The sequence below is a fragment of the Desmodus rotundus genome, chromosome 10 (genome assembly GCF_022682495.2).
Source record: "Desmodus rotundus isolate HL8 chromosome 10, HLdesRot8A.1, whole genome shotgun sequence".
Taxonomy (NCBI): domain Eukaryota; kingdom Metazoa; phylum Chordata; class Mammalia; order Chiroptera; family Phyllostomidae; genus Desmodus; species Desmodus rotundus.
The window spans coordinates 45306201-45331198 of record NC_071396.1 but is presented as its reverse complement, the minus strand read 5'-3'; the positions used below and the strand labels follow the sequence as shown (position 1 = coordinate 45331198).

The 24998-nt window shown below is 59.0% G+C and overlaps 1 protein-coding gene across 3 annotated transcripts; it reads left to right on the top strand.

Moving 5' to 3' along the window:
* Window positions 1–4354: 4354 nt before the first annotated feature.
* Window positions 4355–23073, top strand: SEPTIN8 (septin 8). 3 transcript variants are annotated; one of them, XM_053912733.1, is made up of 10 exons: window positions 4355–4617; window positions 15611–15731; window positions 16681–16876; window positions 17139–17325; window positions 18309–18470; window positions 18999–19095; window positions 19268–19436; window positions 19637–19769; window positions 19882–20072; window positions 22417–23073. In XM_053912733.1, exons 1-10 carry the CDS (start codon window positions 4588–4590, stop codon window positions 22418–22420), a joined length of 1290 nt encoding a protein of 429 aa, XP_053768708.1. In that variant the 5' UTR covers window positions 4355–4587; the 3' UTR covers window positions 22421–23073. The 3 variants fall into 3 exon arrangements, with proteins under 3 accessions (XP_053768708.1, XP_053768709.1, XP_053768706.1); XM_053912734.1 differs by having other exon boundaries at window positions 4415–4617; window positions 17145–17325; XM_053912731.2 differs by lacking the exon at window positions 22417–23073 and adding an exon at window positions 22228–22407 and having other exon boundaries at window positions 4573–4617.
* The last annotated feature ends 1925 nt before the right edge of the window (window positions 23074–24998 follow it).

The window sequence follows — 24998 nt, the reverse complement described above, 5'->3', positions numbered from 1 at the left end:
GTAAAAAAGAATCGGAAGCACTTATTTGAGCAGGAAGAGTTGCAACCCAGCAGGCAAATATAGGGAGCAACCCAATCTTCTCTGGGGAGAGAACAGAGAAGGGCTGGGTTTATAGTGGGCAAACACCACAAAGTGTGATTCTTTCGTGTGTAAGAGGGTTGCTGTCTCGGTTAACAGGGATTGGTTCGTTCCAACATGCAAAGGAGGAAGATGAAAACTGCAAGGAGGATGTAGAGTCCATGTGTCCCACAGCAGTGCAGAGTGTTTACGACTCAGCTTTGAGCTGAGTTTAGCAACAATTTAGCCACTGAGGCACCAGCTGTGCACAGGCCTAACCTAATAGCCTCCTGATGCAATTTTAAGTGACTCTCAGTCATGCTTACTCCATGTTTTTCATTATCACAATGCAATTGCTTAACTGTGCAATTATGTTTTTACAGAACAGATAATGATTATCACAAACCTGGATAATGCAAAGATAAGATAATAGGAGCCCTGGCTGGGTGGCTCAGTTGGTTGGAGCGTTGTCCTGCACACCAAAAGGTTTCCCGTTGGATTCCCGGTCAGAACACATACTTAGGTTTCAGGTTTGATCCCCGGGGGAGGTGAATATGACGTTCCTCTCTCACACTGATGTTTCTCTCTCTCTCTCAAAGGAAAAAAAAAAAAAAAGGATATAGTACAAGTGACAAAAGTCAGGAGGGCCAAGGGAGGTGGAAAGAATCACGGGAGCTAATACATGCACGTAACTGAAATGTGTCATTTGAAAAAATGACTCCAACCTCCCACTGTCTTTCACAATTTTTGTTTAACCTCAGAGGTAGTTTTTAGGAAGTAATATCTCTTGTGGTCAAGACACATTATTTGAAGTTCAACTCTTCCTTCAGTTTCACTTCAACGTCTTTTAAAGTCAAGTAAAATTAAATGTAATACTTTTCATTAAAGGAGCATATGTATCATGGTCCAACTCTTATAAAAATCTCTCCGTGATCTTTCCACTGCTCTGTAAGTAAGCATGGGAAGCTTTCTGGGATGATGGGATAGAATCTGGAAGGTGGTATATAGCTGACTATTTTCTTGTCATTGCTTAACATTTAAATTTTCTAATAAGTAAACAAAAAATTTTAAATATATTTTAAAAATTTCCAGGCATTTTACTGGAGTAGGATAAATAGTCCGGAAACAGGCCTGGCAGAGACCACAGTTGTCTCTCAGTGTTGGCTCTCCCAGCATCTCACGGAGTTCTCACTGTACACACAAGAGCCAGAATGAAGACCCCGCTTCCAGCTCTGGCCAATCGGATGCACGCAGACTTGCCACGTGGCAGCTTCTGGAATCATCTGAGAGCGTCTGCTCATTTTCTCCTTATCGCCTTCATTTCCTCTTGCTGCTTGGACTGCAAAGTCATCATAGAGGACCATGAAGTCAAGGCCTTCCAAACCACAGCAAATAGAAGGTGTGTACGGAATGTCACATCACTAGACTGCAGGGCCAGGTGGCATGAGAAGGACGGACGACACTTCTCTCTTGGCGAAGCAACTGCACGTGACCCTAACTCACCCCCGGACCGACACACACGGGGACATTTGGTGATGTTATCTGTGTTATAGATCATTGGGAAAATGAAATGGCTTGGCACACACACAAGCAAATCGTTGATGGACCTAAATGTGACAGAAATATTTTTTAATGTTTTATAAGGAAATACAGCCCTGGCTCAGTGGATTGAGCGTGGGCCTGCAAACCAAAGGGTTGCCGGTTCAATTCCCAGTCAGGGCACGTGCCTGGGTTGCGATCCAGGTCCCCGGTAAGGGGCACGTGAGAGGCAACCACACATTGGTGTTTCTCTCCCTCTCTTTCTCCCTCCTTTCCCCTCTGTCTAAAAATAAATAAATAAAATCTTAAAAAAAAAGAAAATACAAAGAGATGTCTTTATGAATTTGAGATAGGAAAATGCTTTTAAAAAGAGGTGTTATGGTAAAAATCATAAAGGAAATAATGGGAACACTTTACAACATCAACATTTTAAGCTTTTGTACGAAAGGAAACTATACCCAAAAGTAGAAGAGAAGCAATGGTGAGGTCTGTCATCTTCAAGTTCAATGTGCTGCTGGGTGTGTGTGGGCTGCAGGCAGAGGGGTGATCAGCGAAGTTTGGGGAGCACCCCCTGTTCCCGTTGCCTCCCAGCCAGTGGCCGTGCCTATCGCTAATCAGATGTTCTGAGGGCTTCCACAAACACCTTCTCCTGTGTGAAGCCAGCATTCTACACAGGTGGGTATCTACCTGTGGGACCACTCCGGGTGTGTAACTTCTCCTGGGTGTGTCAGGGGCACTTGGCGATGCTGCCGTCAGAAGTAACACTTTGCCTTATGTGAAGTGATTGTTCCATTCACCTTTATGTCCCTGCAGGGGATGCACTGCTTTAGCAGTTCTGACCTGCAGTAGTGCGGGTGGTGGCGGGGAGTCTGGAGGAGGAGTGGGAGGAGTGGGAGGAGGAAGGAGGAGAAGGAGGAAAGGGGGGAAAAGAAGGGAAGTAAGAAATATGGCATTTGGAGAGCAGGCGTAAATTCTCCTAGCAGAGTGAGCATACATATCCCGTGAGACAGAAATCAGCTGTACTCTGGGTTTTTCCTTCTCACGGCCACCAGCGGGGGCTGCTAGAAGCAGATATTTTGAAATATGCCCAACTGGGGGAAAAAAGACCATTTTAAATATAGTTTAAGGAAGATCCTGGGCGGTTGTGACGCAGAAAATGGCAGCTGAGTCAGATTTCTTGCCGATTATAGGAAAAGAAAAGGCAACAACAAACATGGCCTAGGACGATCAATTCGACCTCTCTCCCTCGCCCTCTCTCCCTCAGCTCTGACGTTAAGGCCTTTGCAGCCTAGCGAGGGAGGTTTTACTAAACATTTTATTTCATGTACAGTTTAAAGCCCTTTACTTATTTTACCTCATTTACTGCTGTGATGTAGGCACTACAATTATTCCCACTTGGGGGATGAGGAAAGGGAGCAGGCAACAGTTAACTAAACTTCCTAAGGTGAAAAGCTAGCAAGGGATGAAGGCAGGACTCCAGCCCAGGTGGTTTGCCATAGGTACAGCTCCCTTGCCCAGTGCTCTGCCCATTTCTTGTAGAAAACTATTTACGGTGCATGGCGCGCGGAATGCGGTGATAGAGAGAGGGCCCAAGCGAAAACAGTGAGAAAGTTCCAGTGGGATATCAGTTCCCCTTAGGGACAAGCTCCCACTGCTTGGGAGAGACGGGAGGGGAAAACCGCTGCAGGGTGAGGTCAACTGCCTGAAAGCCAGGGGTGCCAAGCCCAGATATGGTCTTCCAGCATCTCCAGCCAGCCCAAAGATTCTGAGTAGGAGGGACAGGAGGGCTGTTTCTCAGGAAGACATTGGGGGCCAGGTGGTGGTGTGTGGCGGGGGTGGGGAGGATATGGGGGCAGGGGGAGAGGTGCGGAGGGTGGATGAGGCCAATGGAGGAACAGGAGGCAAAGTTTGGCACATTCCCAAAGACCGAACAGGAAGGCAGAGAGAAGGGGAAGAAAAGCAGGGGCTTCCAGAGAATGGATTTTTTCTATGGAGAGTGGGTGAGAAGGCCCAGAGGCCCCTGACAAGTCCCCTGGACCAGCGGTGTTAGTTTTCTGAGTTTGGGGCAGGTTCCGGGTAGTCAGAAAGCAGAGACACTGTGCACGCATTAGGAGCAGTGGTCCTCTTCGCACGTGCCCAGACGCCTGAGGACGTCGCCCCAAACCCTTGGGGCGGGTAGGGTGATGGTCACTTGCAATCACATGCCGGGACGGTCCGCTCGGCTTTTCTATCGCACCAACCCGGGGCCTGAACTGCGCATCCTGCGCATCCGTTGCGCAAGGAGCTGAAGGCTGGTCCCTTGCCCAGGAAGGCCGCTCAGCCAGATACGCGGGTCCCGCCCCGGGTCCCGCCCGGGCTCTGACCGGAGCATCAGGTGGGGCCCGGGGCACTGGCTTCACGACGCTGAGGCGGTCTCCCCTGGACCCGAGGAGCCGCAGTCAGCCCACCGGCACCCTGGCTGGTGTTCCCAGGGCACGAGCAGGCTGCGGCGTGGTGGAGGCGGCTTGGGAGGGGAGACTCCTGGGGCGCACGCAGAGCCCGACTCTCCACCACACGGAACCGGCTTGCTAGGGCGCGGGCCGCGACACTCCCACGCGGGCTCGGCCCCAGCCTCCCCGGGACACGCGGCAGGCCGGCAGGCACCGGCCCCCCGGGCACTGCCGGCCCGGGCCCCCCAACTTGCAGACTACAAGTCCCAGCAGCCCCGCAGCTGGCACGTCCCGCCCCGCCTTGGAGACCCCCGGCGGCCCCAGCGGCGGGGCTCGGGCTGCGCTCGTGGCCCGGCCGGGCGGGGAGGCCGGTCCCGCGGGCGGGGGCGGGGGCAGCTCCGCCGCTTCTCCCGCCGCCGCCGCCAAGGGGAGTTTCCAGGAAGTGGCCATATTGGATCCATTCAGCCGCAGCCGCCCGGGCGGAGCGCGTCCCGCAGCCGGCTTGTCCCCGTCGCGGCCCCGGGTGCTCGCCCCGGCCCGCCCGCCGGGCGCGGAGCTCGCCATGGCGGCCACGGACCTCGATCGCTTCTCGGTGAGGGCCGTGCTGGGCCGCGGCGCGCGCGGGGGGCGCGGGGCGCGGGGCGCGGGGAGGGGGCCTCGGTGCAGCCGGCGGGGCGCGGGCCGGACTGTCAGCGCCGCGCGGTCGGGCCTCGACGCCCGGCCGGCTCGGGGGCACCGGAGCGGGCTCTCCGCGGCGCTAGCGGGGCAGCCGGGGGCGTCGGCGTGGGCGTCCTGCCGGGTGGCTGGCGGGGTCGCCCCCCTTGGGCGCAGGAGAGGCAGGCCCCTTCCGCGGGAAGGAGCCAGTAAACAGGCGCCCGGCTGCGGCCAGGTGCGGGTCCACCCTGGGGCCCGGCGGCCGGGAGCGGAGGGTCCTGGATGCTCCGACCCCCGCCTTCCTGGGCGTTTCTGCGCTGCCGGGGAGGCTCCAGCCCGCGCGGGGGCTGTTGGATGGGCACCGCTGGTGAGGACGAAGCCCTTAGGGATCCGACGGGGTACCCAAATGAGCTCAGGGCAGTGGCAGATGGCGTCCTGGAGACCCTGGGCCTGCGTTTCCTCTCCTCCCCTCCCTACCCCCAGCCCCGCGCCCCGCAAACAAGCGACCGAATCCTGGGTGCGCTTCCAGGCAGGTCTGGCCTCAGTGGTCAGGTCCGAGGCAGCCATTCCCCGGGAACTGGAGCGATTCCAGACTCAGCCCGGTGGCCGTGGGTCTGGGCCCCGGTTTGGGGGTGCTGCCTGCGGGACTGGCGGCTCTGGTGGTCCCTGCAGGGGTCCCTGGGCCTGAGCCCGCCGATGGCCAACTTCCTACAGGTTTTTCTGATCCAGCCAGGGGAGGGGGACCTTTTGGGGGCTGTGTCTGCTTGTCGCCTGGATCTGGGTGTGTCTGAGAGGCTGGGCCGTGACAGTGAAGGAAGCTGTGTCCTCTCTCCAGCATGTGAGGCCCTGGTGGAGGGGGAGGGAGAGCCCAAGGCTGTTGGGGGGGCGGTTGGGGAGAATGCTGAATATGTGACTGATAAGGAATTAGTTCTGGAGCTAAATAAGGGAGCTAGGACTTATGTAATTAATGCTATAAATACAGTCATCTGATTTTATGTATGTAAATTTCCCTTTAACCTGAAAATACATTTGTTGGTCTACTTTGGAAATGTGCATAACTAACGCGGGAGCTCTTGGTTTCATAACTCCCGGTCTGGGCTGTTTCGTTTCCATTTGGGAGGGGGCTGTGTCGGAGAAGAGGGTTGAGATGCAGGAGGAGCAGATGCAGAGGTGGAGGAACCAGAGCTTCGCCTCTCCTCTGCACTGTACGCCGGCGCTCGGGCGCCCAAGGAGGGCAGCGCCTGAGTCCTGCCAGACCTGCCGATGAGCGGGAGGCCCGGGGGCCTGTGAGTGCGAGCGTGTCTGCGCGCATTTGTTCTGCCCAGCTGACCAGAAAGTGGTGTCTGGATCTTGTCTGTCGGTGGCCAGATGTTGCTCTAACAGTTGGTCTTGCAGGTGGGAGAGGTAGAATAACCAGAATCAGACCACCGGACCTGCTGGCCGTGTCCAGCAGGCTCTTTAGCCCCTCCGTGTTCTCGTCTGTAGGAGAGAATAGAAATGTCACCTCCCTCACAGGGCTATGCTGCGGATGCCACGCGAGGGTCCCGGTGAGGGACTCGGAGCAGCATCTGGCACGTGGTGAGACCGGCAGATGAGACACGATGCCCAGTGCCCGTGTGGATGTGAAGGCCGGCCCTGTACAAGAAGGCAGCAGAGAACGTGTTTGTTCCGTTGCCCGGCGCCCTTCCGAGGGGCCCCCGTCACTGCCTGTCCAGAGATGGTCCTCGGAGGCTGAGCTGAGGGGCCCAGCTGCACTGCCAGGCCGGCGGGAAAGGCCCTTTCCTTCAGACTCTCCGGTTTGCCCCTTGGGAGGGTGTTGGGTGTTAACCCCACAGTGAGCGGAGGCACAGAGAGGGGACTGATGCCGGAAGGGAGTGCGGCCTGGGCTCCGGGCCTGGGTCACCGTGCCGGGGGAGGGGGGACAAATGGACGCCTTCCACGTCCTCTACGCTTGGTGCCTTCAGTCCTGGGAGAACTTGGACTGGGTCGATATGGGTGGAGACCTTAGGTGGGGTTTTGGCCTCAATTTAGGAGACTGGACTCCATTTCCTCTCCTGGCTTGCCATCCTGGGAAAATAATTCCTTCCTTTATCTTGCTATAAGATGGCACTACCATGCTGATACTCTTCAAAGAGTGTGTTGAAGGTTAATTGCAGTGTGCAGCATGTTTGGAGATAGGCTTGGTTGTCTCACCAGCCCCAGGGTTGCCTTGGGCGTCAAGCGGTGGCCAGGAGGCCCTGCTCTGATTGCGCTCTGGCAGGTCTGCATGGCCATTCAGGCTGGTGCGGAGGTCAGACCAGCCCTGGAGGGCTGGGAGCTGCCCTCACCGGGCGCCGAGATGAGTGTGCAAGGTTGAGCTTTGAGGATGGTGTGCGCTGGGCTCCTGTTCCCCACACAGTGCGATGTGAACACCGTGGGCTCAGCAGCCTCTCCGTGGTGGCTCTGCCTGCTCAGCCCTGGATCAGCCATGGGGTCACAGACGGCATCTCCTGGTCTGGTGTGTCTGGGACAGCCACCTGAGGAATTTCTGTTGCCACTCGCCCTCCTTGGGCAGCCAGATTTCTGTCCACTCTTGCTCTGCCCCTCCTTCTTCCTGGGTCTCCCAGTCTCGGGGGCTTACCCTTCCTTGCCCTGAGAGCCATCTCCTGTCAGAGTCTCCTGGGGCAGGGTTCATACTCTGTGGGGAGGAGGCTTGAGGGCCGGGGACAGTAGAGCTGTGAGAGGGACAGGGAAGAAGTGTGTGGCATGGCAACCTCACGCCTGGCATTCTTCCCAGCCAGTCACCCTCCCCATGTCAGCTTTATCCCCAGCACCATCTGTCACTTCCGTTGTCACCCCTGTAATCTTGACACTTCCCCAAGAAGCAGGCTGCCCAGGGAGTGCCCGTTCCCTCCCTGAAGCTAGAGCTGGTGGGAAGGGACGGTGGGAGGCAGCCCTCTCCCCCGCACGGGGCTCTGTCACAGAGTGGTGTCTCCCTGTCCTGTGAAAATGGCCAGAACCCTCCTTGCAGAGCTGTCCTGGAGGAGAAATGAGAGCTGAGCAAGAGACAGCTGTAGCTCTCCGTGCCTGGAGGCGCTGAGGGGTCACACGGGAGCCCCACCATCCCCGGGGAGGTGCATCTGACCTGACCTGCCTCCCTCGTGGGCATCATACTGTTCTGTGGGTGCTCACGTTAGGAAGCTCTGCCCTGGATCTTGGTGGGTCGGAGCAGGGAGGCTGGTGGGAGGCACCTGTGGTCCAAGGGACCACGTGACAAGGGACTAACCAGGTCGGAAACAGAGAGGGCAGCACGGGGGATCGCAATGCCCTGGAGATGGGGCTGTGTGGGGGCCCGGAACCCAGGGCCTGGCTTTTGTCAAAAGTTTGGATGGCAGGGAGGGCACTGGATGCTTCGTGCCCATCACCTTGTTGATGCCAGCGGCCTGTAGTCGGGCAAGGATGCAGGCGCTGGTCATCAGCAAGCTTGGGCCTGAGACCTCACCCCAGCGCCAGCAGATGGCAAAGAGGGTGGAGCCCCCTGAGTTTTGGAGGTGAAGGTGGGCTAGGGGAGGCGCATGTTTGGGGCAGCAGCCACCAAGGATGTCTCTGTGGCGTGGGTCCAGCTACCGGAAGCAAGTAGCTGCAGGATGACAGAGCAGAGGGCCTGCTGAGGGCTGGCTGGCCTCTGGGTGTCCCTTGTCACCAAGTCAGCCTTCCTGTCCCTGTGCCACAAGCTCGGGGCTCGGGGTCCCCAGGCTTGGCCCCCAAAGCACAAGCTTTGCCAGGCCGCCAGATATGGAGCTGTGCGGGCCAGAGGGGGCATGCCTGTGGGGGACGGTGCCCGGTGCCACCCAGGGCAGCGGGCCTTCCTGCCATCCCCGCCTTCTCCCGGCTCTGGTGAGGGGCCGTGGCCGGTAAGGGTGCTGGCGGGCAGGGCGAGCAGCATCTTGGCTGTGCCGTCAGTTGTCCTGGGTAGTCTTGGGCCAAGTTAGATACTCTTCCTCAGAACACGTGGCTTCCAGGTGGTCCTTGGCCCCTGTCCTGGAGGCCACATCAGAGGGGCAGAACCAGGGGAGGAAGGAATACGGGCCTACTTCTGATTTTAGGAGGTGGCTACTCTCTGAGGAGCCTCCAGGGCTTGGGGCCCCTGGGGCGGAGCATTCTGGAGGGGCCGTGGGCGCAGACTCACACCCACGAGGCCTGCGTGTGTCTGATCCTCTGTCTGGTGTTGGGTGGACGGGGAAAGCAAGAGGGAAGTCTAGCAGTGCTGCCCCGAGCCGCCGCCGGCCCACACTGGTGCCCATGCACTCCTCTCCCCTTCCTAAGGACGGGTTCCCCTTCACTGCGGCACACAGGCTGCCCCCCAACCCCCACCCCAGCAGTGTCCCGACTGCGGTGCCTTTCCCTGCTGCAAGGCAGTGGGCTGCCCCTGGAGTCCCTGAGCCGGTGGGGGAGCGTGGCTGCCCGGAGTCCCGGTGCCTTCCAAGGCCCAGGGCACCCTCCCGCTCTGTGCCCTGGCGGGATGGACCACTCCCTCTCAGGGCACGGCACAGCCCCGGAATGTGGATGTGTCATTGGCTGGCGTGGGACGGGTGGACCCAGGGACCAGGGACTGTGCGCTTGCCTTCTGAGAAACCCGATTCTGACTTGGGAGCGTGGAATGAGCCCTCCCAAGTCACCGAGCGAGCAGCTGCCCTGGCTCTCTGCTCGCGTCTCCTCCCAGGTTTCTGTCTCCGCCCTAGAGGCTCCCAGGTGTCCTCTTGGTTCGGGACAGGTCTGTCCTGCCCCTGGTCAGCCCTCCTGGTCCAGGCCCGTGGCATTCTCACTCCAGCTCCCACATACATCCCTTTGGTTATTTCCCGTAACCTTTGACCTGGGTTTAGCGGTTTGCTGTGGAATCCTGGGACCAGAGCCTAAGCCTTTCCTGGGAAAATTCCTGGGATTCCTATCAGACTCAAGGACAGTTGTGCTATGACCGTGGGCTCTGGCCAGAGGCCTCTGCTCTGGCTATTTAAGGCCCAGGCTGCTGAGAGGAGCTAGAGCGGGGGGCAGGGGGGTTGTGCCAGAAACGGGGTGGAGGAGGCTCCCCGTGAGCAACGGCTCCTGGGTCCAGTGCACGGCTTGATAGCTCTCCTGGGGCATGGGCTCCCTGCCTGCCTGGCAGGCTGCTCAGGCCAGGGGGTGCCAGGCATGGGGGCCCTGGGGTGGGGGTGGGGAGAAAGGCGCCCCAGAGCACCCTGTGGCAGGCCTGGGGTAGGGGCTGCTCTTCGTCCTGGATTCGACGGGGTATCACCTCTGCTCCCTCCCCAACAACCAGGCTCGTTCGGGAGGTGTGATCTTAGGGGTCTGTATTCACCCACAGTGTCCTTGACCTTGTTGGTTCAGACATTCAGCAGATTTCCCGTTCCTTCTGGATAAAAGCCTTTTTTGTGTGGGCAAGCAGTGAGACATGGTATCTCCCCAAACCCTGCCTCTCTTGTTGGTAAAGGGGGCAGCTTTCCCCTGCGGGTGACTCGGGCTGCCTCAGAAGGCTCGGACAGGGCGTTTCCGGTCAGGGAAGGGACGTCCTCCTTATGCCCTGGGCTGCGTAACAAAATGTGCTGGACGCCAGCATGGAGGGGCACAGCCGGCCAGAGCACTTATTATTTTGGTTGTTGTCTTTGATGTGCCAAAGAAATGATGGCAGAGGAGCCTGGAGCCTCACTCAGGAGCCAGACGCTTGTTAGTGTTCAGAGAGGGAGCAATGGCGCTGTGGGGTTTCCCGCTGTGGTGGGGGCTCAGAGCTGCCAACCCGCTGTCCCGGAGCTCTGAGGACAGTCGGAGTGCCCTGAGCCAGCACCCTGGGGAGCCGGGGCGGTGAGGAGGCCAGAAGCAGGGGGCCGCCTCTCACTGGGGTCTGGTCCGAGTTAAGTCGTTCAGCCAAAAGGCTCCTCCCACGGAGCAGTGTCCTGGGCTCCAGGCCCCGAGAGTGGAGACTGGGTGTATTGTTCCTGTGTGCCACTCCGCTGCCACCCCTGGGAGGGCGCAGCCTGTCAGACAAGGGGCCAGGTCCGACCCCGGGCATGTTGTGTTGGGCCCTCCTGCTCTCAATTTGTATTAGTTCCAACCTTTAACAATTAGGAGGTTTCACTTAAAAATCTAGATTTCTTGGCTTCTTATGAAGAACAGGAAGATTTGGCAATACCAGGTCCGCGTCCCCACAGTTGGCTGGAGTTGCTGGATCGTGGGCCCAGCCCAAGCTCTGTGGGTCCCCACTGTCCCCGCCCCTCCCTGGGGGCCCCCACCCTCGGCAGCGCCAGCACTGGCGTTCGGTGGCTGGAGGCGTGGGTGTCGAATTCGTTTCATCTCCAGCTGACCCCGGCTACACCCCTCTGGGCAGTGTGGTCTTGGGCAAATTGCTCAATCTCTCGGTGGCTCAGTGGCCTCCTCTGTGCAATGGAGATAATATTACAGCCTACCTCACCAGCACGCGGCCTGAACGAGATTAGAGTCGTGCCTGGTGAGCCCTGGGTTGCTATCGGCGGCTGCTGCTGTGGTCCCCATGCTGCTTCCCTCCCCCACCCACAGTGCGGCTTGGCCTCTGCAGCCCCCCCAGGGTCTGGCGAGCAGCGGACGTGCCCAGTGAGCGAGTGCTGAGTGAGCGAATGAGCCGGGAGCCCGGTAGGAGCAGGAGAGTGAGGATGGCAGAGTGGTCTGTGTCCAGGGCACGGCCACCCTCACTTCCCTGCTCTGGCCTGACTAGTTCTCCAGCCTCAGTGTCCCTGCCTAGGAAGCGGGGCAATAGGTATCTGCCGCACAGGGTGGGAACGGACTGGGAAGGAGACTGTGTAAGGTCACAGGGCCTATTTGGCACCAGGGGCCCTCAGCGTGGTGGCAGTGTCACCATTCGACATCCGTTCCTTCCTTTGCTTGTAACCCTGAGATGTTTTCCTTTCCACACTTTTCCTCCCCTGTCCTGTCTCCCGTGCTCTCTCCCTGTTTTTCTGCAAAGTGAGAGCATCTCACTTTGGTGACTCTAGCAGCTGAGGTGCTTTCAGTTGCAAGGAATAGATAGCCCTCCCCCACTAGCCTAAGCCATAGGGGGAGACGGGGCCAGGGGTCAGGGGAAGGCCCACCAGGAGGGCAGACACGGGCTGTCTCTCCTCTCTGTGATTTCTTGGCTCTGCTGCCCTCCGAGTGGCCTTCAGCCTTCGGCCAGCTTGCTCCCCTAATGGTCACAAGCTGGTCATGAAGGCTCAACCTGGAACCCTGCTGATGAGCTCCGGAGGACGAGGCCCCACCCCCAGAGCTGGAACTGCCGTTTTACCTGCCGGCTTGCAGGGCCGACTGCCAGGTAGCCAGTGGGAGGTGCTAACCCGAAGGTGCTAGCTGAGATGTACCAGGGTGCTTTAGAAGCCACTGGCTCCTCCCGGACTGGCACCCCACGCGGGTTGGCAGAGACACCTGGCGCAGGCGGGCCCCTGGGAGCAAGCGGCGTGCCTTGGATCAGACGTTGTTGATGCAAACGTGGGATCAAGGAGGCGGGCATTGGAGACTCGGGGGAGCAGGGAGTCCAGATCGGTCCTCTGAGACCAGCGAGCGAAGCTCCATCTCTGGCAGGGCCCGTGGCTGCCGTTCTGTGTGTACGTGGCTGTGCACATGCTCTCTGGAGATTGACACGCCTGTGATTGACACTCCTGTGGTCCCTGAGGCCCCGAGCAGGCAGTGACTGCCCCGGGGATGTGGCCCTGGAGTGGCAGAGCGCAGCCTGGGCAGCGACTTGGGGGTGGAGACCTCCCTGTACTCCACACACGTCCCCAGAGAGAGCCACGCTGTGTGCGTGAAGGCAGGCGGGGCTTGCTGAGCGTGGAGAGGTGGCTGCTGTGGGAACCCCCCTGCCTTTAGCTTCCGGAGCCTGGACCTGTGAGGAAGTGGGGGACGCCCAGGAACGGGATGGCCTCGGAGGCGGTGCAGGTACCCTGCCGCGGGGTGTGCGCGCCTGTGGTTCCCAGACGCCCCGGCGGGGTGGGTTTTGGCTGCAGGCTGCAGGACATTGGATTGCCTCCCGATCGCCTCGGCCTCGGAAGAGGAGGACAGAGGCCGAATCAATGCGGAGACTTCTCTGCAAGCACAGCGTGCCGTACACTGGGGCCATTTTCAGTCTCGCCTGGAAAGGAAAAAGCCCTAGAGTGACCGTCCTGTCCTCCATGTGACTGTCCTGGCGGCCACGGGCAGGCAGGCAGCCCGGTGCGCAGGCGGCCGAGGCCGGTGGCTAGCAATCGGTAAATGGTGGTGTTGTTGGCCACAGCGGTGGGAAGAGTGGACAACCTGCCTCCCCCAGCCTGCAGCCAACTTCAAGGTGCTTATTGGAGAGATGGAGAACCAGGACATGTTAAATCAGTGATAAAAAGGGCACCTGACAGGGCATGATGTGGGGGGGGGCTATCCAGTGAGGGGTCTGGAGTGCGAGGACCTAGGGGCCAGGTCCTAGCACCTGCCAGGGGAAAGGCCGAGGCTGAAAGTGAATTCAGAGGTGACCAGCAGGGTGGGGGTGGCGCACGTGAGGAAGGGCTCGGACCGGGCAGGGCCTGGGTGCCCCGCTGGGCGTTTGGACCTGAGCTGGCACATCCTGCGCTCCGTTTACTGCATTTGGTGTGGGCGCCCGTGAGAGGAAGCTGCCTCTGGGGTCTCTTGGTTGGTTTCTGTTCACAGGAACAGAACCCAGGGCTGGGTGGGGAGGCTGTGACGTCATCACCTGGGCAGAGAGGGGAGGGAGAAAGGGTCAGCTACAAGAACAGAGGCTCCATTGAGAGAGGGTTATTGAGAGAGCAGGTTTTGGGGGAGCCCTGACTTCTTGAGGGGACAGAACTGTCCACATGGGGTCTCGGCTGCCAACATTCACACTGGGGTGCCATCGGTGCAGGGCCACAGTGACTGAGAGGGGCGAGGCTGGGCCGGTGGGTATAATCCATGGAGAAGAGAAGCCAGGGGCCTCTGGCTGGCGGCTGGGGCTGACGGAGGCGGGGAGAGCTCAGGGGCTATGGAGACCCCTTGGTGGAGAGCTGGGCGCCACGGCCCTGGCGTCTGGTCCCGAGCCCCGTCCGCCACCGTCCTGGATCTGTTGGGATGGTCACAAAGTCTGTATAGTTTTCCATAAAATAAAACACATTTTTCATTTTCACCAATAACGTTATTGATTTGGGTATTTTGAGGATGTCAGCCATCTCCCACGTGGTATGACGTCGATTGTTCTCAGTTAATGTCTCTGTTCGATCGCCACCAACGTCAGCTGCTCCGCCCCACACGGGCACCGTCCAGCGAGACGCCTCCAGCCCAAAACGTCGCAGACCACTTCCGACACGCTCGATCAGTCACAGCACCGCTCCGCACACTGCTCAAACCTTTCTTGCATTTCAGTGGCATTTTTATATTTCTCGAGATAATAAAGCATAATATGCCGAAAATGTTGCATATTTTCTTCCATCTTCAATATAAAAATGGCTACATGAAAATTTACCAATTTTGATTTTTAAAAAAATGCATGCTGGTCTGACAGCTGTCATGATACAATCTAACAAAATTGTTTCAAATGAAGTTAAAGACAACTAAGCGCTCCCAGAGCCATCGGACAGAAAAAGCCCAACGAACTCTCTGGCCCACCCAAGACCCTGGCATGAGGGCTGCCGCCGTCCTGCTCAGCAGCTCCTGGGGCCTGTTCCCTCCCCCTGGCATGGTAGGCAGGGTGAGACACAGACCCACTGCCCCTTCCTGTCCCTGCTCTTTCCAGCAGGCAGTCGGGGCGAGGGGACTGGGAACGGAGGAGGCTTGTTTCTGGCCAGCAGGGAGCTGGCTGACCCTGGGAACGTTCCCTTGGAGGACAGCCTTTTACCCCCATTCCCAGGGAAGGCACGCAGGTCGGAGTTTGACCTGACCCTCTGCTTTGGAGCCTGGTGGTTTCTTTTTATAGTGCTGGTGGGCTGGCTCCGGAGGCCCCGCTTCCTGGGACCTGCTGCCAGCCTCCCTGCTAAGGCCAGGTCTCCACGTTCTTACCCAAATCCTCTGCCAAAACAACCAGGGCTGTGCTGGGGAGGGGGGAGTGGGGGAGGGTGGCATGAGCCAGAGCCTGGGGGTCCCTGGAGAACCCCACTGAGGCAAGAGAAAGGAGGCCCCAGGGTCACGAGGCCCTGAGACTGGCGCTGAGACCCAGTGGTGGGTCGGAGTGTGTGCCGGCCCCTTCAGCAGGGCCCACGTGTGCAGTCCATGCTCGGGCGCATGAGGAGCAAGGGGTGCCCGCGGACTCGGGGCTTGAGTGAGGGGGCAGAGCCAGACCTGCCTCCGCTTGAGTCCTGCTTCAGTAGGAGGGTCTAGGGCGTCTCAGAGGGGACCCCAGGAACATTGTGCTCTTCAGTCTTGGCCTCTTGGAATCTTGATTTAAGCCCTGGCTGGTGCGGCTTAGTGGACTGAGTGCCGGCCTGCGAACCGAGAGGTGGCTGGTTTGATTCCCAGTCAGGGCACATGCCTGGGTTTCGGGCCAGGTCCCCACTTGGGGATCTGTGAGAGACAACCAATTGATGTATCTTTTGCACATTCATGTTTCTCTCCCCCTCTTTCTCCCTCCCTTCATCTCTTTCTTAAAAATAAATAAATAAAATCTAAAAAAAAACAAAACAAAAAGAAATCTTGATTTAAGATTCATGGGCCTCCGGGGTATCAGCCAGGAGATGCCCCAGCCCAGGGGGAGCAGAGCCGTGGGTTTATAAGGGCCTTCTCTGAGATGGGTTCAGGGTCTGTGAGGCGCACTGGGCTCCCTCTGTGGAGACGCAGCTGGAACTGGAGCCCTGGTGTGTACTCACATGGTGTCCTGAGATTTCCCGAAAACTCAGACGAGAGGTTTGGACCCAGGCTTATCCTCCCCCACCCTGGCCCCTCTTCCCCTGGGGGCTTACTGCCTTGCTCTATCTCTCCCTTAGCAGAATGCGGAGCCAGAGCCCCGGAGCCTCTCCCTGGGCGGCCATGTGGGCTTCGACAGCCTCCCCGACCAGCTGGTCAGCAAGTCGGTCACTCAGGGCTTCAGCTTCAACATCCTCTGTGTGGGTAAGTGTCCTGGCCTGGCCAGGGGCAGCCTCAGACAGAGGGTGGGCGAGGGCCTTCTAGGAGAGAGAGCGCTGCTGCCCTGGCCGCCTGTAGAGCTGTGAGGGGACCTCCCAGGCAGAGGACGCTTTGGAGGGTCCAGATGAGGCTTTGGTGGTATTTCTGCCAGGGCCAAGGACAGAGCTGGAGCTGGGGCCTGACTCAGAGCTGCCTTGAAGAGTGAACAGGATGAGGCACCTGAAGGTGCTCTGTGGACTAAGAGTGTTTATCACAGAGGCTTGGGTTGTTTGTTTATTTAGAAACTCGCTGACCATTGTTCCTACTGTGTGTCTGGACAGCAAGCCATGGGCCTTGGGGCCTGGGCCTCCCAGAGGCAAAGAGAGCTCAGCCAGACCCTCCACAGGTGGCTGAGGCTTAGCACCTGCCAACTGCGGGGGCCCCTCGGGAGGCAGCCTATCCTCAGCCCCCCAGTTAAAGCGCATGTTGCAGGCCACTCAGAGCAGCTGGGCCAGCCTCTCGGCTTCAGACCCTGGCCCTGTGGGACCCCCCATACCATCCCGGACCCAGAAGGGATGGTGTGCAGAGCAGGTGACTGGGGGGTCGGTCCCACTGAGGCCAGCAAAGGTCGTGTCCAGGGGTGTCTCTCAGCTGCCTGGCTCTGCCACTCCCCTCCCCCACACCCCAATAAACATCTCACACATTCTGAATAGCCACGTCTCCTGTCCAGGTCAGCCTGTGGGCTGGCTCTTCCACACGTTATTTCTGAGGCCACTGAGAAGGGATGGCTCCTGGGGACAGAGACAGTGAGGGATGCAGTGGGAGGCCCGCCCCTCTCTGAGCCTCCCTTCCGTGGAGGCTGAGTGTGCCTGAGCCCCACCCAGCCTACCAACAGCCAGGGACCCCCGCAGCGCCAGGCTCTGACCTCCCTCCCCCTCCGCCCCCCGCCCCCCAGGGGAGACCGGCATCGGCAAGTCCACCCTGATGAACACGCTCTTCAACACGACCTTCGAGACCGAGGAAGCCAGTCACCATGAGGACTGTGTGCGCCTGCGGCCCCAGACCTACGACCTCCAAGAGAGCAACGTGCAGCTCAAGCTGACCATCGTGGACGCCGTGGGCTTCGGGGACCAGATCAACAAGGACGAAAGGCAAGAGGCGGGAAGGGCGGGCTCATGCCCACCCCATCCGTGCTGGCCTCGCTCCCTTCTGTCCCCATAGGAATAACCAAGCCCCACACTCCATGGCGGGGCAGGGGAGGGCCTCTCGGGGAGTAGCTGAGGTCCTGAGGGCCCTTTGGGGGTCAGGAGAAGGGGTCCAGAAGGGGATGCCCAAGCCGTTGGTTTCTAGGGAGAGCAGGCTGGCTCGGCCCCGCCCCCAGCCCCGCCTCCCAGGTGACGGAGCTGTGTGCAGCTACAGGCCCATCGTGGACTACATCGACGCGCAGTTTGAAAACTACCTGCAGGAGGAGCTGAAGATCCGCCGCTCGCTCTTCGACTTCCACGACACCAGGATCCACGTGTGCCTCTACTTCATCACGCCCACCGGCCACTCCCTCAAGTCCCTGGATCTGGTGACCATGAAGAAACTCGACAGCAAGGTGAGCCCCCGCGGGCACCCCCAGCCTGTTCCGCGGGCGGTACGGTTGTCCGGCGGTGGGGGGCAGGGGTGCTGGCTGAAGTGAGACTGTTCACCTCGGGCGGTCCCCAGTGGGGGGTGGTGTCTGCAGATAGCCCCCTTGACTTGGTCCTCTCTTCTCTTTGTCCCTCCTGCTCCAGTGGGCACAGCTCGCTCTGGGCTTTTTCTCCGGAGCTCTGTCCCCTGGGTCTGGCCCTGAGCCCCTTCCTTCCAGCGAATTCTTATTCTCAGCCTGCTGGCTCCGGGCCTCCTCTCCCTCCTCTTGGAGGTCCCTCCCCCTCCTGCAACCCTCTGATCCTTTTCCCAGAGTGTCCCAGTTCTCTGCTCATTTTCTCTCTCTCAATTCCTACTTGCTCCGTTCCCTTCCCTTCCCCGCCCTTCATGCTGTGGAGCTCCCTGGGGTCCTCCTGAGCCCCCTGGGGAGGGGAGAGCCAAGGGCCACAATTGAGCACCCGGAGGAGGTGTGGGGTCGAGAGGACATCCTCGCGGGGACGACAGGCAGGGCGTGCAACCCACAGTCGCCTGCCGGCTCCCGTGACTGCCCTCGCCATCTCAGGAGTTCTCTGGGAAGATGGCACAGCCTCAGCCTGGGAGGGTTTTGAGGTCTTTCTGCGGCAACTGCTGCTGGGTCAGCTTCCCCGTTCAGGTGGGCGCCCAGCCCTCCGCCTCTTGCTGGGCTGGTTAAAGCCTTCAGAGAACTCTGGGGCCAAGCTGGGTATGTCCAGGGGACTAATTTGGGGGCTGGTTTGGGGGCACCAGGGTTGTAAGAAGCGCTGCTACAACCCATCCGAGTGGCCCCAGGTGGCCGGGTGCAGGCCAGGCCTCCCCGCCAAGCCCCTCGGTCTCTGTGGCCTCCTGCCTCTCTGCCCGGGGATGTGGCCTGGGCAGGGCTGTCCTCAGTCGGGGAGCAACTAACGTGCTGCCCCTCTTCCCTGGTCCTGGCAGGTGAACATTATTCCCATCATTGCCAAGGCCGACACCATCTCCAAGAGTGAGCTCCACAAGTTCAAGATCAAGATCATGGGCGAGCTGGTCAGCAATGGGGTGCAGATCTACCAGTTTCCCACAGATGACGAGGCTGTTGCGGAGATTAATGCCGTCATGAATGTGAGTGTCGGGCCAGGGCCTCAGGGCTGGGGGGCCAGGGGGCTTAGAGCCAGCCCAGATCCCTGACAAGCCCCGGGCGACTCCCATCCTCAGCGTTCCAGCCTTGCCTTCTCCAGGAAAGACTGGGGAACTGGTGGGTGTCGGGGAACCGGCCGAGTCCCGCGTCCCATGGGCAAGGGCGGGAGGAACTGGGTGTTGGGCTGGTGCTGGGGCTTCCCCAGCTTTGAGTTTCACAGGGTGAGTCTGGGCAGGGACTCGAAAGCCGGAGGGGTGAACAGGCTGGAGGCCAGGGCTGGGAGCTGAGGGAAGAGCCAGGCCCACACGTCCTGTGAGGGAGCTGCTGATGGCCCCTGAGCAGCCCAAGGGCTGAAGGAACAGCCTAGAACTCGAGGAGGGAGGAGGGTGGTGTAGCCTACTTCCTTGTTTGGAGACCCAGGGATATTTCTCCAAAAGATAGCTGGAAGGTGAGCTGGGTCTGGCCAGGTCTGTCTCAGCCCTGTGCTCACACACCCTGGGGCCCGTTTCCAGGCACACCTGCCCTTTGCCGTGGTGGGCAGCACTGAGGAGGTGAAGGTGGGGAACAAGTTGGTCCGAGCGCGGCAGTACCCGTGGGGAGTGGTGCAGGGTGAGTGTTGATGGGGGCACAGCCCCAGCTGGGGGCCCAGACACCATCCCCTGTCCTGTGGCTTCCCTGCGACCCTGTTGCCCGTCCTGCCTCTGGGGTCTGCCCCTGTCGGTGCCCCGTCCCCCGCCCGTCTGCGTGCCTGTCTGACACCCCACGTGCCCCCTGCTTGCAGTGGAGAACGAGAACCACTGCGACTTCGTGAAGCTCCGGGAGATGCTGATCCGGGTGAACATGGAGGACCTCCGCGAGCAGACCCACAGTCGGCACTACGAGCTCTACCGGCGCTGCAAGTTGGAGGAGATGGGCTTCCAGGACAGCGATGGGGACAGCCAGCCTTTCAGGTGCCGTCCTGCGCCCTGAGCGAACGCATCTTCCCGGCCTCGGCTGGACTTGCCGTGCTGGCCTCTGTGAGCCAGGGCGTGTGGCTCGGGACCCCAGCGTCCTCTTGGCCCACTGTGCCCACGCAATTTGGCCTCTCGGGCTCCGCCTGCTCCCGCCCGCTCTGATCCACCCCGGGCCTCTTTTCCCTGGGTCTCCACAGCCTGCAGGAGACCTACGAGGCCAAGAGGAAGGAGTTCCTGAGCGAGCTGCAGAGGAAGGAGGAGGAGATGAGGCAGATGTTTGTCAACAAAGTGAAGGAGACGGAGCTGGAGCTGAAGGAGAAGGAAAGGGAGGTGCGTGCCGGGCTGGGGTCCTGCGGGGAGGCCAGGGCCTGGCTGGGTGGCCGGACGGCCCTGCCCCTTCCCGGCCCACATGGAAGCCCGGGCTCCCCGCTTCTGCTCCCAGCTCCACGAGAAGTTTGAGCACCTCAAGCGGATCCACCAGGAGGAGAAGCGCAAGGTGGAGGAAAAGCGCCGGGAGCTGGAGGAGGAGACCAACGCCTTCAACCGCAGGAAGGCGGCCGTGGAGGCCCTGCAGGCCCAGGCCTTGCACACCACCTTGCAGCAGCCTCTGCGGAAGGACAAGGACAAGAAGAAGTAGGTGGCGGCCCCCTGCCCCGCGCTGGCACTTGCTCTCCTGGGCGCTCACTCTGTCCCCCATCAGCCCCTTCACGGGGACCTGCGCTCTCAGTCATTCGCTTGTTTACCATTTTTCTCTCTCATTTTTACTTAACCTTTTCACCTCCTTGCTCACCTTTCTTTCACTAATGATCTCACTATCTCAGGGGACCCCTCTCCTTCTCCCCCTCCTCTTTCTTTCTCGCCACCCCTTCCCCCATTCTCCTGCAGCCTCCTCAGAGCTGGGGTGCTGAAGGCTGGGCCACACGGGTAGGGAGTGTCCCCCGAGAGGGTGCAGGGTCTTGGGGGAAGGTCTTTCAGGCCACAAGAGGGACAGGGCCTGGGAAGGTCAGCATTTCCTGATGGATTCCTGAAGCTCCTATAGTATCTGCTTGGGCAGCTGTCCCCCAGCCACTGAGGTGGTGGTCGAGGGACCCTCATTGGCTGGCCGGTGGTGACAGAACAACGGAGAGTTGACCCCAGCCAGCACTGACCCCCTGGGCCCCATGATCACCGCCTGGCTGAAGGAAGGACAGGAGCCTGAGCTGGCTGGGGGCTCTGGGAGCCCTGCTCCGGCCAGGACCGCCCCTCAGGGAGAGGCTGGAGGCGGAGTGGAGACTCCGGAGAGAGAGTAATGGGGGGTGGCAAGAGGCTTTTCCCAGCCGCCAGGCGTCAGTCAACAGGTCAGCCAGGTGGGGGCAATGCAGAGCCACTTCTCCTTTGCCGTCTTTTCGTAGTCTGTTTCCACATTTTCTGCGGGAGTCCAGATACTTTGGCTCCTGTCTAGAGACCTCCCTCCCCATCCCACCTCATTTGGCACCCCCACCACATCCCCCTGCGGGAATCTCGTCCATCCCTGCATCTCCCAGCCCTCGGCCCCTGTCAGGCGCCTTCCTTCCTTGCCGGCCTAGGAACTAAGCAGGTGTACTCCTCGAGGCCCTCGTTCTTGGGCTCCACAGGATCCTGTTTTCTACCGAAATGTTTGGAAGTGTGTGTACCAGGCGCCTCCTTTCCGGGTGGCAGGGGAGCCCCGCTGTGGGGGCCATGCAGTGCATAGCTAGCTGTGGGATGCTTCCACCCCCCGTTGTTGCATTCCCTAAAACACACACACCCGTGCACACACATACTCCCACACGCACACTGCCTTTCCTGCCCCATCCTGTACACAGACTCAGGCACATACCTACCAACCCACACCGTCCCCAGACATACCTGCAGAGAAAGCACAGACACATCTAAGGAAACGAATTTAAAGGACTTCTCCCTGGGGGAGCCCAGCGGACAAAGCCAGGCATTTAGGAATCGGGTGCTAATTCTCATTCCTAAGGCCTGGCCTCTGCTTCGGGACAGACCCTCCTCCTTTCTGTAGTCTCCCTATGCTGACTGCTGGGACAGATGGGCACCAGCCTGGCCCCAGGGAAGCCCCCAGCCCCACCCTTCCCTCGCTTGTGAACTTGCCCTCTGCTTTGCTTTTGCTTCCAGCCCTCATCCCCCCACCAGCTCTTGGCTTGGTGAGTACAGGGCCTCTGTTAATTGGAACCTGTGTGTACTTCAAGCTAGTGGCTCAGAAATCTGGCTTTTCCTGGGGAGGGGGGGTGTGATGCAGGTCTGTGACTCCCAAAGTGGCTTTGTCCCACTCCCTGCCAGCTGGGCCCAGGCCATAAAGGAAAGTCAGGCAGAGCCCCTCGGAAATAGGCCTTGGAGAAACCACTCAGAAATGAAGACAAGGAAGGACCTGTGGCCAGGCCAGGGTCTGAGGGCCGGCGGGTGGGGTGCAGGCCGGCTGCCAGGGCTCTCAGGGTGGGGGCTCATGCTGGTGTCAGGTCCCCTCGCTTTTCCCACGTGGCCTGGGCCTGGAAAACAGGTCTTTTCTGTTTGCTGGACATGCCAGAAAGCTTCAGTCAGTTTGGCCTCTGGGAGAGCCATCTCTCCTCCCGCTGGCCTTGCGGAAGTCAGGTGTGGGGTGGATGGGCTGGCAGGGACACCCCTCCCTCCTGCCCTGTCTGGGGGATGGGGTGAGTCAGGAGTGCATTTGGGGAGGGGGGTAGTTATGACCATTTAGTTGAATGGTTTGAATCGGTTGCATTTATGCTGTAAGTTTTAATCCATTTTTGCAAAATTACTTCCCAATCAGATGTTGACCCTCAGCCTGGGACGCCACAAACTGCAGCGAGTTCTCTGCTTTGCTCGTGACACATGCCAAACTGACTGCCCTTTCCCAGTGTCCACCCTGCCGTCGTCTTTTGCTTCTGTTTGGTTTGGTCGTCTGCGTATCTTTTAATGTGCCTGTTTTTGTTCTGTTTGTTTTATTTTTATTTTTCAGTTAACGCACGCACAGACTTACATGTCAGGAGCGGACTTTAGCCTCTCATGGGTTCAGTTGCTTGAGTTACTCCTTGGGAGCCTCTCCCATAACACGGTGTGAGGACGGACTGGGAGCCGGTGCAGACTCCGGTGCTCACAGCCTTGCTGTGTCCCCTGGCCGGGCGGCCCCCCCAGTGTCTGTGCAAACGTGACAAAGCCGTGAACGCTGGAATCCCAAACTGACGAGGTTTATTTTTTTCAGAGCCAGTGGCTGGTCTTCCATTTACAGTGTCACTATTCCTTGACGGAGCAGCCATGTGCCTGCCGCGCCGGCTGGCGGCGCTCGGCCTAACCGTCCGGCGGTGGGGACGGCGACTCAGGCGGTGCCTTAGGTGTGGCCGTGTGGTCTGGTGTACATGCTGCGACATCTGCCCCATGTCCCTTCGTTTTAATTTTTCTAACCGAGAGTTTCATTTCCGTAATCACTTTTTAAAACACTTCTAAATTTTTTATTTTGGCCCGAGCGTGAACACATAATATCCTCTCCCGTTATTTTCCCAAGTAACTCAGATTCCCTGATTTTTAAAAACTAAAACTCTCTCTAAGCCTTTTTTTAATGTAAAAGCCTCCCTGTAGCATATAGGGAGAGGTGGGTAATAAACATCCTGTGATGACAGTGTTTGGAATTTCTTTACGGATGAAAGTGGAACAGGAGCAAGACCCTGCCCAGCGTTTGCTCTCTGAATGTAAATGGAACAGCAGCCCGACGCCCTTGTCTGTGTGCCTCCCCCCCACAGGTGCTACCTGTAAACAGGGACCAGCTCCGTGTGTGTGTGTGTGTGTGTGTGTGTGTGTGTGTGTGTGTGTGTGTGTTAAGTGTTGACCCCGGCCAAGACCCCACCCAACCCGCAGCTGTGCTTCCTAAATGCACAGAGCCCTCAGCGGGGAGGAGGTTTTTGTTTCAGGGTCCCTGCTTCCTTTTTCCTGGCTGAGTCACAGGACGAAAGAGGAAGGTGTCTGATGCCTGTGGACAGTTGACGAAAAAACTGCCAGCCAAGGAGCTTTTCCTCTGCAGCTGCATTCGGAAGGGGTTGCTTTAAGAAGGAACGGGCATCACTGATTCTTCCACGTTCCTGTTGGCTGGCAAGCCACCAAGAGGATCGGGGTTGAAAATCCGGCCCCATAAAATGGGAGACGAGAACCTCATAGAGGAAGGGAAGGAGCGCGCTTCCTGCTGATGGAGCGCTGTGCTGAGCACGGGCTGCCAGAGCCGCACGCAGCAACCCTTGCCTGGAGGATTTCACAGGCTAGTGCTCTCCCTCCCTGGCTGGAAGCCTCAGGCAGCAGCTGCGCTGATTGATTTGGGGTTGATGGTTGGTTTTCCGTGTCCTCCCTCCCTCCCATTGCCTGCTTTGCGGATTTGCAGGATCAAGTCCTGGCTTCCTCCCGCGCTCCTGCGACGGTGCTCCGTTCAGAGTGGGCCGGAAGGGTGGGCTGTGCATGTCCACTGAGGCAAGGTCAGAGAAAGGCCGCCTTTGCACGAGAGGGCTCCAGGAGCAGAGCAGGCTCTATTGAGGCTCCAGGTGAAAGGACTCCCAGCATTACGTTGTGACCCCAGGTGGGTCCGATTTTGAAGGGGTAGAAACCTGAACTATTCGAGAGGCTTCTTCAAGAAAAAGAACATAAATACACAATTAGACCCAGGGCCTTGGAAGGGGCCTTGCGGATTAAGCCTCATTAGCCTCCCAGTACGTCCACCCCTGGTTGTGGCTGGTACCTGATGCTTCAGTGTGGGCGTCAGACAGGTAAATCAGCACATCCAAGGCTGCTGTGGATTCTGAGTGGCTTGTGTCCAGGGTAATTATATGTCTAAAAGTATCTAAACTTGGGCGGAAGTGTGACCTGAAGATAGCCTCTGCGAGCTGACGCATTTCTGAGGATGAGGCTCAGTGACCCGGGGGGGTTCACTGGTTGTGTAAGAAATGAGGGCTCCTGGTCCCTGAGCCGGTTTGGTGATTCTGCCCCCCACTCATCCACCGTTGCCGGGGGCCACCCCAGGTCATGGGGAAGGCCAGACTTGTGGCTGCCTGCACCAGATCTCTGCAGGGGGCGTCTGGCAGTGTGGCATTTTCTGGGGTCTCAGCTGGCTGCAAGGGTCCCATCAGCTTTTGTGAACCTCACTGCATTTCTCTCCCCACGCAGTTTGTGTTTGGAATTTTGTCGTCTTTACAGCCGAGTCCAAATTAATCCTCGGTGCACATCTTGCCACTCTAACAAGCGACCCCTGGGGAGCGTGGCCCCTGCCTGCAGGGCCTGACTTGCCCTCCTTTTCCCTCTCAGCGTCATGGGTCGGCATTAGCGAGGCTGCCCGTGGGATCACGCTGGCATTTACGTCATGTCTTTCACGAATCCCGTTGGCTTGGGGTAGAATCACCATACAATTTATTGTTCAAGCTGAGGCGTTTGAGAGCAAAAAGAGATGCCGTTAATTACGCTAGCTCGCCAGGCACAAGCCAGAACTGTCCCGGGCAAACCGGGAGGTAGGGGCTCCCCAGTTCTGGGGAACGCAGCCTGGGGGGTTTGCAGTGGTGCAGGCTGACT